The following is a 12,037-nucleotide window of genomic DNA, read 5'->3' on the forward strand; positions in this document are numbered from 1 at the left end:
TCTAAGCCACACCATCCCAGCTCTGCCCACACATCTGTCTCATTTGTTCTACCTCTTTGCCTGCCTGCGGCTCAGATTACCATTCTGCCCTGAGTTACCTCTGCCCTGGAGGGGTTGTATCCTTTTCAAATCAGAATGGCTGTGGTGACCTCAGAAGCTGAGCTGCCTGCCTGCCTGACATCTGTGGGTGTGCCTCCCTAGGCCCATTCAAAGTCAATCAGAAGTCACAAGGGCCAACCAGAGAGGTGTGTTTTAGATTTAAGGGAGCAAAAGCTGATTAATTACTGAGCCTGGAAACACTTTAGGGTTCAGTGGGTAAACGTGACACTTCAACAGGGACATACCAGAACCAGCCCCGTGAGATCTAGAAAGAGGCTAGCATGCTATCATTCTGCCCTGGCTCTGTGCCCAAATGCAGTCTCTTGGCCAGCACCAAGTTGGTCCCAGCAGTAGGTCAATTATAGAGCAAAGAACCTAGAAACCATTTTAGTCCAGACCTCTGCCCTAGGCAGGATTTAGCTAATCCAATCTGAACAAATGGGTATAACTTGTTAAAACCTGCCAGGATGGAGAGTCTTTAAATTTCCAATAATAGTCTGTTCCCAGGGCTGCTTTTCAGCCAGTACGCTCCAGTACAGCTGTACCAGTTATTAAAATACTGAAATATTTATGACCGTGTTAGTATATAGTGCCTGCCCCAAGCCCTCTGAATGCCCCACTACCACCTTGACCTATCCCCAGGAGAGCTTCATGATTCAGCAGTCAATGGGCTAATGCCAGCCACAGCAAAGGACTTTCAATACCCTGTTCAGGCATCATCCTTGCTAAAGTACCGTAAAACTGCTTTACCCTTGTCAGTTCCATTCTACAATGTTACCTACCCTATTCTAAAACTGCTTTCTCTTATCTACCAAAGAAATGCCAGTCTTCAAGGTTGCTTTCAAAGTCTTTCATAATATAACACCATCCTATATTCTCCCTCCTACTCTCTGTTTCATCAAACCCAGATGCTCAACATTCCCAAACACTAACTTTTCCCTGGTCTTTATTTATACTGCTTTCTGCATTGAATAGCCTCCTCTTTCCATATCCATTAAAGTCTCCCAACTCCTCAAGATCTCCTGAAATGTCAACACTTGCATGAAATATTAGTTGAAAGAGCTGTATCCCATTTCCAGAAGTGTCACAGCAACATCTAGGCTCCACATCTGTAAAATGCAATAATTGTTTCATATTGTGATTATTTTCATATATGCACCTAAACTCCCCTCCTAGAGAGAAAGCCATTGAGAGGGCAGAAACCATAATGTAGTCATCATTCTATCTAAATGACCTGGCACAACGCCTTGCTCAAAGTATGTGCTAAATAAATATTTGTTTAAATGAATGACTGAACAGTTCTAATTCTTTTGTCCAAGGGACCCATTTTCTATCTGTTAAAGATTTGGGTTGTTTTTCTCTGAAGTTACTCCAATTGTGGTTGTATCTCTTTCTACATATGGAACCCAAATTGCACGTCATCCATATCTTAAACTACTGGGTTATTCCATGAAGATGAAGCAGGAAGCATGCTCCCCTGTCATTACTTTACCACCCTGGAGTTTGTGACTGCCTTTTCTCCATACACTTCTTCCAGCATCAGATCAATGTATCGGTCACACAAGGACAGGCAAATGAAAGGTTCTTGGTAAAGGAGGCCAGCCTTACAGATGACAGGAAGTCTGATGGTAGAGTGAGTTGGCAGGAATTGCTAGAGAGAGGAGGTAGGGTGGCTTGTTGGGAAGCAGAGCCAAGCTGGGACTCTGGTTGCTGTGGTCAAGGCCATGGGTGCAGTCCTGGGAGGGAAGTTCTATTGCCTGGTTGCTGTTGGTGTGCCAGGGAGTAAAGAAGGGAATGCTAGCAAGCCTTTCCTTACCTCTACTCTTTAATTCCTCCTCCCTTGCTCTCCCTCCAGAGGAATAGCTCAGAGCTGGGAGTAAAACCTATAGGACACGAGAGGACTTTGATGAAAGATATCTGGGCTTCTTAAAAACAAAGGAGGATGGGAGACAAGGAGCCAGAAACCACAGCCACTGTCTAAATCACATTCCAAAAGGAAATCCAGGCAAGAGTAGAAGACAATGGGACAGCCCAGAATGAAAAGTCCCCCTGCAGAGCAAATGGGTTTCAGGGTTCTAGGAGGCTGAGACAGGACACAAATGACCCATCAGTGCCCAGGCTTGGGCTCTCATTAAAACAAAAACATTGGCGACTTCCCTGACTTGGGCCACCTCTCCGAGTCATGGAACCTCGCCCCGGAGCACTCCCCATTAAAACACTCTCGAACCGGGATCCCTAGGTGGCGCAGCGGTTTGGCGCCTGCCTTCGGCCTAGGGCGCGATCCTGGAGACCCGGGATCGAATCCCACATCGGGCTCCCGGTGCATGGAGCCTGCTTCTCCCTCTGCCTGTGTCTCTGCCTCTCTCTCTCTCTCTCTCTGTGTGACTATCATAAATAAATAAAAATTAAAAAAAAAAAAAAACACTCTCAAACCTACAAAAAAAAAAAAAAAACATTGCTGGAATTGGAAGCTGGGAACACCTTTTTGGAGAAGAGTCCATTTGGAAATGGAAGCAAAGAATAAGGAAACCCAGTCAGAGAGTTATGATTCATCTAAGAAGGGAAACCAAACAGCCCCACGAACTGATAGCTAAGGCTGAGCCAGCCAACAGGAGTCAGAGGTTAGGAGCCAGAGTATGAAATTATGATGATGGCAACCTGGTTCTGGCCTCCAAGGAGAAAGCACACTTGAAGTAAAGGAAAAGTGTGTTGGGGATGGGAAGAAGAGACGTTACTAACATCAGGATCACAAAGCAACTGCTTTCCTCTGTTTTTAATCTGTGCTGAGGATCCCACTGGCTACCACACTAACAAAATGGTGGCCACGCTGAGAAGGGATGTCCCAAGGAGGAGAGAAGAGCGATCCCTTCCTGGGGCCTCCCACCTGTACCTGTACACATTCCACCTGGGCTCACCCACTTGGGACTGAGTGGCTACAGTATGGAAGAGTAGATTCACTGTCTTTCAGAGGGAAGAGCAAGGCTCAGGGGAAGGAAGAACTAACTAGAGGAAGGCAAATTTCGGTCATCAGAAGGAAGAGCTCTCCTATTTAGAGCTGTGGAGCTGAGGCTAAGCAGAGCCCTCCTCATGATGTGGTGAGCTCTCTGACCCTGGAAATGCTCAAGCAGGGATGATCACACCATTTAAGCATCCAGACTCAAAGGGACCTTGGAGATCAATTTAGTCCAACTTTCTCCTTCTACCTGAGAAGCCATCATTTCCCCTTGGATCCCCCGACTCGTTCATGGCAGAACCAGGAATTGGAACCCCAGTCTCCCTGCTCAGAGCCAGAATTACTCCAACAGAGAGGTTCTGCCATAAATATATGTCTCTACCTTGAACCAGCTCAATTACTGACCCTAGTAATTCCCTCTCTTTGGCCACAGGAGGAGGCAAAGCACCACACCCAACTCTGGGCAGAGCAGTTGACACAAGGACATGTCGAAGCATTTTCTCACCAGCCACTTCATCACTGCATATACCTTCAGAATTTCCTCAAAGGAGAAAGTGAAGGCATGGGAAACAATGTGCTTGAACTATGAAGCTCCACTCCTCAGGCTTGGGCAGGGAACCTCCTCATCTGGAGTTTCTCCACTTTTTCCTGCTATTACACTGACCTTTTCCAGTTCCTGACACTTCCAGAGTTTTACTTTGTTAGGTCCATCTAGAGTAAACTGAAAATGACGTCGGACAGCCATGGCTATTGAAGTAAAACGAGACCTTTCGCTCCCATTTTCCTAGGAGGAAACTGAGGCACAGAAAAATTAAGTGGCTTTAGCTAAGTTAAAAAGAGGAGTAGGAATCTAACCACTGCCTGGTCCACTGTCTCCACGACCAGGGTGGGTCTGGTGAGTTCAGTATGTTCCAAAGAGAGCTTCAGAGGACTCGCTGGAGGGGTGGCCAGGACTAGGAGAGAGTGAGGCTCTCCCAGTGAGGAAGAGGAGCGGCAGGGGCAGGGGGAGGACGGGGGCTCTCCGCCGTCTGGCTAAAGTGAAGAACCCCAGAACGTGCAGCGGGAGAGGAAACGCAGCGAGCCCCGAGGAGGCTGCGGGCAAAGTTTGGGCCGCGCTCCCTGGAGCGGCCGCCTGGGGGGACACACGGCCGAGGGCGCCCCGACTCGAAGCCCCAGCCCACACCTCCACCGCGCTGCCTCGCTGGGGGCTGCAAGCCTGGCGCGCGGGAGGTGCCCCCGCCCCCCGGGGATGCCCCCGCGCCCCACAGCCCCGCGGCCAGGCCGGGTCTGGAACTCGGCGACCAGCCCCCGCGCCGCCCTCCGCTGCCCGGGCGGGCACCAGGACACCAAGAGGAGCTGCAAGTCGGGTCTGGGGACTGGAGTCTGCTCTCCCCGCGCCGGGAGCCACGGCCCTGCCTCCGCCCACCTCCGCGCCCCCCTCGCCCCCCCGGCGCTACTTACTCCGGTTCAGGGGGTTCCCGCCGACCTGAGCCGACGCCGCCAGTTCCAGATAGAGGGTCCAGAGCCCCACGGACACGAGCGCCAGCGCCAGCAGCAGCCGGAAGCGTCTCCGCAGCAGCTTGACCGGGCGCAGGAGCAGGAGGAGCAGCGCGGCCCGGGGGCTCCCCATGGCGCGGGCCGCTCCGCACCCGGCCCCGGCCCCGGCCCCCGCGGGCCCCGCACCCCGCGCGTCTCAGGGCTGCGCCGCGACCGCGCTCCCCGGGCGCTCTCCGGCCGGCCGCCGGCTCATGCTCCGCGCTCGCGGGGCCCCTCAGCTCTCTGCCCTCCGCGCCTCTGCGCGCCGCCTCGCGCCCGCCGCCCCCTTCCCCGCCGGCTCGCCGGCTCCCACTGCCCGCGGCGAGGCTCCCTCCCCTAGGGGCGCGCCCGCACCTCCGGCCCCCGCCGCCTCCAGCTCCCGCGCCTCCTCCCCGCCCAGGGAGCGGCCGCACACCCACCTGTCCCGCCCCCGGGCACAGGTGGACCCGCCCCTGAGAAGCCCCGGGGACCGGGAGGGGCGACGCTCGGCCTCCCCGGGCAGCGCGGGAGCCGCCAGGGATTGGCTGGCGCCTCCTCCGACTCGGGACGGTTGGGGTTGTAGGAGGGGGCGAGCTCTAGTCCGAAATCTGTGTGGCCTGGGGAGACGGAGGCACCATGCAGGCACTTGGTGGTGTTGCACCCGCGGCAGAAGTGACCTAGAGGCTGAGCAGAAGCGGGGCGCGGCTGGGGCACTGGGGAAGCGTTCCTGCTGGGGAAGAGGGGAGGGGAGACGGGCCCACCGACGACTCTACTTCCCGCGTTAGGTGTAAGAGCAGACGTGCTGTTAGCTGGCAGGCAGGGCCGTCCGCTCAGCCACGGGTTCCTCGTCCAGGTTGGGTGTGAAGCCCCTTGTATCCCAGCCTCCACCACCTCAACAGGAGACTCTGGGCAAGTTATGCACACCTCACATGGACTCCCAGGTGTTTTTTCCCAGTCTGGGATGAAATAGCTGTTGGAGGAGAGCAGATGTTGGAAAGCTCTGAAGAATTAGAAATCAAAAAGAGAGAGAGAGAAAAGAAAAAAATCAGAAAGAAAGGGGCGCGGTGGGGGGCGGGGGGCGGTGGCACTCAGTCGGTTAAGCATCTGCCTTTGGCTCAAGTCATGATCTCAGGATCCTGGGATTGAGTCCTGGGTAGGGCTCCCTGCTCAGCTGAGAGCCTGCTATTCCCTCTCCCATTGTCTCCTGCTCTGCCTACTTGAGCTTTCTCTCTGTCAAATAAATAAATAAAATATATTTTTTTTAAACATAAAAAAGAGGGGCACCTGCCTGGCTCAGTCCAAAGAGCAAGCTCTTGATCATGAGTTGCAGCCCCACCTTAGATGCTGAGATTACTTATATAAATAATTTTTTTGGGGGGGGGGGAATCCCTGGGTGGCTCAGCGGTTTGGAGCCTGGCGATCCTGGAGTCCCGGGATCGAGTCCCACGTCGGGCTCCCAGCATGGAGCCTGCTTCTCCCTCTGCCTGTGTCTCTGCCTCTCTCTCTATCATAAATAAATAAATAAATAAATAAATAAATAAATAAATAAATAAATAAATAAATATTTTTTTAATAAACAAGGCACTCAAAGAATTGAAAAGATGACATCAAGATATTCTGTATTCCAGTGCTCTGCCTTCTAGCAGGTAAAATATTTATCATCTGATTTAAATGAAATAATTAAGGTTCAGTGGAGCAGAGTTGCCTAAGGACAATCAACAGGTAATAGTGGAATTTTCTTTCCACTCTCCTGGGGAAAGTGGTCAGGAGACTATGAAGAAAGCGAAGAAACAGAAAAGCAATCCCGGATATTTTTAACTCAAACAACATGCAAATAGTGTTCCAAGACAGAAGTTTCCCAGAACTGAGTGCTATGTTTCCCATTCTCTCTTTTACGACCTTAGTTGGCTACTGAATTGTCCAATAATCTCTAGGGACTGTTGTAATTCCCCACCCCCAACCCCCATCATCCTCTTCTGTACTACCAGGTAGTCCATACAATTCTTTAACAAATTCAGACACTTGCTCAAAAATATTTAATGGCTTCCTAGTGTTTACTGATTAAAACGCAAACTGTAAATCTGGAATTCAGGGCTTTCCAAAAACTTTTCCAACTTTATGTGACCATATGAAACCTGCTGGAGGTAAAATGAACTAATTTACTGCCCCCCCAGTACGTTTTCTTTTTAGTTAGTCAGATTTGATCGTTGCTTCAAGGTCCATTTCAGGCTCTATGAAGTTTTCTTGGTCGAACCCAGTCTTGAGCAACCCCATCCTGCTTGGAGCTTTAGTAGAACTGACAGCCTGCCCCACCCACTGATATGTACAGACTCCCCAACCTCACTGCAAGGCTCCGAAAATGAAGCTTTGCCTCCTTGATACGTGGCACAATGTCCATTTTAGCATAGTGCTCAGGGCAAGCATCCCCCAGAACTTTTGATGTAGTTCTTTAATAAAAGATAGATCTAAAAATAAATAAATAAATGATAGATAGATAGATAGATAGATAGATAGATAGATAGATAGATAAATGATAGATCTAAAGAACAATTCTCTAACAACCCCAGGGAAATGTCTCTGCAAAGTTCCAAACCATACACGTGTGCACTTTTCATGCTCCTCTCTCCCTCTAAAAGGCTGAGATACAAGAGCAGCCAGCATGGACAAGCTTGGCTGAGGCAGGTGCAAAGTGATCAGGGTCTCTGTAAATAGAGTCTGTCTGTCTGTCTCTCTCCTATTGGGAGCAACCAGACTGGCTGTTAGGCTGAGTCACTTTCAGGTACTTTGTTACGGCAACAGGTGGCAGCCCTACTACAATCCTCTCCTCAAGACTGGTCCTCCTAAAAAAAAAAAAAAAAAAAAAAGACTGGTCCTCCTGAGAGAACACATGTAATCACTTCCATTGACCAAACTCTTGAAATATCTAGTATGTGGGAGCTGGGAGAGACATAAAACAGAGAGCGTGCCATTTAGTTGAGGAGAAAAGATATTCCACAGAAAAAGAGATCTGACAATAGAAAGACTAAGTTTCTGGTGCAAATAATGAATTCCAAAGAAATTCTGAAAAGGAAAGAAATCACTCTGCACATCTCATTTCTTTGCCCTCCTCTTCTCACTCTATGCTCTTATACCTTAAACAGATCATTTCTGGGGCACCTGGCTGGCTCAGTTGGAAGAGCATGTGACTCTTGATCTCGGGGACATGAGTTCAAGCCCCACAGCGGGTGTAGAGATTACTTTAAATAGGTAAATAACTTTTTTAAAGATCTTTCTTTCTCTACCTATGGTGAGAGGGTACAGGAGTGGGCAAGGATAAGAAAGCCAGAAAACCCCATGGCTCTCCATCTTCTGTCTCCTCAGCCCTGAGATTTCCCTCACACCTGGCATACCCAGATGCTTTCACACAGCTTGTGCCTTTCAATTCCTAATATTACAGCAAGGCAAAAAAAAAAAAAAAAAAAAAAATTACAGCAAGGCAGCATCCAGACTTTGAGACTCAAATTCTTTTTTCAATAAGTTGAGCTAGCTGTCATTCTCCCTCAGGTCCAGAGCTAAGTATACAGGTTGAGGTATAATTTTAGTGGCACAATATTGTCACCAGTGTCTGTTCATTGTCATGTCAATTTATCTGGATACTCACTGGTTCTTCTGATGATTCTCACTGTCCTTTCACGCTCCCACTGTTGCTGGCATCTGTCCAGAATGGCCCAGGGTCACATTGCAGAAATCACACCTGGAAGGAAAAATCATTTCCATCATGTCACCTGTAAGATGGATGGGCTGGGCTTTGGTCTTTGGCTTGACTAGGATGTCAGCTTCAGGTCAAACCACAAAGTCTCATATCCCAAATTACAGAGGCTTTGTGAGAGATGTCAGTCTAAGCTTTCTAAAATGGGCCGAGGCTAGCACAGGGACCACAAAATTCTGGTTTGTAGAGAATTCAAAAGGGAAACATGTACAGTGACCATAGGTGTGATAGCGGAACTCTGTGTCCAGAGTAATACTTATTCTAGTCATAGGGATGTCAGCATATGCTAAGTAACTCCCGTGATCCCAGGGCCCTCCTTCCCATCTCCTCCTACGTTATAATGTGGCACCTTGAACTTACAGAGCATTTTTTAAAAAGATTTTATTTATTTATTTATTTATTTATTTATTTATTTATTTATTTATCAATCAGAGCACAAGCAGGGGAAGCAGCAGGCAGAGGGAGAAGCAGGCTCCCCACTGAGCAAGCAGCCTGATGTGGACTTGGTCCCAGGATCCCAGGATCATGACCTGAGCCGAAGGCAGATGCTTAACTGACTGAGCCATCCAGGTGCTCCTTACAGAGAATTTTACATACTTATCATATATGTTTTATTTCTCACAACCACATGAGAATAGTAGGAAAAGTATTCTCCTCTATTGACAGATGAACTTCACAAAACTGTTTCTTCAAGGTGATCTGCACCAAGTTCATGTAACCAATAAGTGATGGAATCAGAACCAGAACCAGAGCCTAAAGCTCTTTCCACTGGACCCTTCTCTGGCCTGACTTTCCATATCCCCTTTTGCCCATAGACACCCTCACTCTTGTCTTTTACTTCAGGAGCTTCTCTGCTATTCGTAAGTATTTCACGGAGCTCTCTTGGCTTGTGGAAATTCTGATGATAATTCAGTGAGGGTTTCTGGGCTATTGCGAAGTCAATGTCTTAGACTGTGACATGGGGAGCGCCAAGTTCCTTTACTTTGAGAGCATTCCTAAAAGAGAAAAGAATAGCACTGAAGCTATCTTCCAGTGCCATGGCCATCTTGGCAAGCAGTTATTTGTTTTATTTCCTTCAACTCATGGAAAACATCCATGCCTATAGGTTTCACCAGTTCCATTTTACAGATAAGGAAATGGGCTCAGAGATATTAACTAACTAGTTAGAGTTGATGTAGATGACTTGTATCTTAGATGGGACTCAAACTCAGGCTATCCAATGCCATTTTTTTTTTTTTCCCTTTACAGATATTTCCCTGGAAGTTCCCCTGGAGCAATGTATTCACCCTGGAAACTCTGAGCTCACTCTCAGCACATCCATAACTCACTGAGCCACATGATAATTCTTCTTTTCCTCCTCCTCCTCTCCACCCTCTTCAATGATGCCTGCTCTGCTCTTTACAGAAGAGGTTGCATTTTCCTCTCTACCTTCCACAAGTGCATCTTTTACAAGTCATTCTGCAGTTTGCTACTATGGAGGTGAATCCCAGGAGAAGGTGGAAACCTTCCCTGAATGCTTCTTATTGGCTACTTCTCTTGATTGCCAGTGCAGTTGGGCCCTTCTCTCTGGATGGTGGAAAGAATTGGGTGAACTCTGGCCAAACCCCAAACCTTAGTTTTTCTCCATTTGTGGTCTTAAATAATTTTGCATACCGGATTGGGAAACAGATGAGTGTTTACCATCTTTATAGAAGAATATGTGCAAGATTGCATCGTAGAGAGTCAAAGGACCCAGGTGAAAAGAGTCAGAGGGAAGATGAACAGAGGACACAGATGTTATGCTGAAGTGTCAAAACAAAGCTAGTTAGCTTTCAGAAAAGGATGCCAGACAATTCACATACTGAGGGCTTATGACTTCATCTCCCTCCCAAGCAAATGAGTTGTTGATTTGATCTTCAGCAAATGCAAGGCATAACCCAGACCAGAACTATATGCTTCAAAGCTTAAATTTGGCATCTATTGCTGGGACTTGCTTCCCTTTCCAGTCTGCAGTGTGATTACCTCCAAATTATTACAACCTCTCTTCCTGCCTTCCTCCCCCAAGGAAAGGATTCTCCAGCAAGTCAACACAATTATCCAAGTGAAAAAATTAACTTTGACTTGTTCAGGCTTTTCAACTGAGTAAGAGCAATTATTCCCCTCCACTCAGATTTGCTTTGTTGCTGGGAAACCCACAAGGAGAAAGGGTGAACAGTCCTCTTTGTTGCTCATTAGTTGGTGCTGAAACAGAGGCTAAGTGAGCCTTCCCTGGAGCTCCATCTCCTGTCTCTCTGACCACTAAACCCTACTAGAAAGGCATTCTCTCACCCTTTAGTGGTAAGAGATTCTCTCTTATCTGCATCCTGCAATCTGCTACTATAGATAATGGTGTGGGGCTTTGTAGTTGAAGCTAAGGCATAGCGACCCCCAGCTCTGAGTGGCTTCTTTCCACCCCCAAGTCCTGGTAATGTTTGATGTTTAAGAGCTATATGGCTTGCCATGGCTTAAAACTCCATGACCCATGTACCTCTGAGTAAACCCTTCGTCCTTTCTTCTCTTCTCCCAAGACACATCCCATAGGCTTGGTCCCCACAAATACAAATATATACAGGTGTACACACACTGCCCTTTGGAGGGCTGTACAGATGGTAGACTCAGAGGCAGCTTTCTTGCACGACTTAGCTCTCTGGCACCACCTTCTGCGGCACTGAGGGTGTTCTCAGCATTTTCAGAATAAGCTGTGGGTCTCTGACCCTCTGAGGGAAGCTAAATGTCCTACCTCTGTTCTTTCATCCTGAAGAAACTCTTCAATATACATCTACCATTCCAGAATTCAGGCTTCTCAAATCCCTAACAGGGCTTGTCAATGACCATATCTGTTCTACACTCTACAACCTGTACTCCTTCTATAGCATCCAGCCCAGAAGTCATTCAATAAACAAACTGTAATAATGGAAAATGTTACTTCCCATCCTCTGAGGCTCTGCCTTCTCTTAAAGCCACTCATTTAAGGATGTCTTCCTCTATTAGAGCAAAAGTGGGGATATGGATGTTCCTTCCTTTGCCTTAAACACAGTCGAATCCACTCACCTGCTGGGAATGCTGCAGACAACGCAGGCAAGTGGACAACATGGCTGGATTAACCTACCTTATGGCTTTGTGAGGGAAGAACAATGATCCTAACGGCCAGGACATGTGCAGAGTGCCACAAAACAGCTCCAGTGCTCAAGCCCCAGACAGACTTTCTGAAAACCTTCTTTGTCTAAGTTCATAGGTCCAGGCTATAAACTCTGGTGAGAGAACCCCAGCCATGCCACTTAACACTCAATCACTGTGGCATCTCAGCAGCATGTCTCAGTTTCCAGACGGTGATGCTGGGCACTGATGAGAGTCAGAGCTGTTGGGTTTCAGGTTTCTCATCTGTGTTATCTAAGGACTGGCTGCTTGGGATTTGATCAGGGCTGGTTTAGGAGAGAGGCAGACGCCGTCTTTTCCCCAGAACAGACTACCCTTTGAGTTCTGCCGCCACCCGGACTGGGGATGGAAGAAAGAAAACAAAAATCCTCACTGTATGTGGTTCTCCGGAATTTAACTTGGCCCTGGAGAGGGAAAATTAAAAAGCAACACTGCTCATCCACTCTCAACGCCCTCTGCAGGCAGCTAACCCCGTTAACGCTGAGGCTTGTCAGGACTGGGAAGGGTTTAGGTAGGGTGAGGACAAGGATTTCTGACCCTCTTGATGG

General features: G+C 48.4%; 1 protein-coding gene across 2 annotated transcripts in view; it reads right to left on the reverse strand.

Annotated features, from left to right (window-relative positions):
- The window catches only part of B4GALNT3 (beta-1,4-N-acetyl-galactosaminyltransferase 3), a 132,844-nt gene extending 128,137 nt beyond the window's left edge, over positions 1-4,707 (reverse strand). For both annotated transcript variants that reach the window (XM_038576381.1, XM_038576380.1), the window contains exon 1: positions 4,514-4,707. In XM_038576381.1, the coding sequence (XP_038432309.1) occupies positions 4,514-4,682 (169 nt within the window). In that variant the 5' untranslated portion in view covers positions 4,683-4,707. The remainder of the gene's footprint in view (positions 1-4,513) is intronic.
- Between the last annotated feature and the right edge of the window lie 7,330 nt (positions 4,708-12,037).

Source organism: Canis lupus, chromosome 27, assembly GCF_011100685.1.
Source record: "Canis lupus familiaris isolate Mischka breed German Shepherd chromosome 27, alternate assembly UU_Cfam_GSD_1.0, whole genome shotgun sequence".
Classification (NCBI taxonomy): domain Eukaryota; kingdom Metazoa; phylum Chordata; class Mammalia; order Carnivora; family Canidae; genus Canis; species Canis lupus.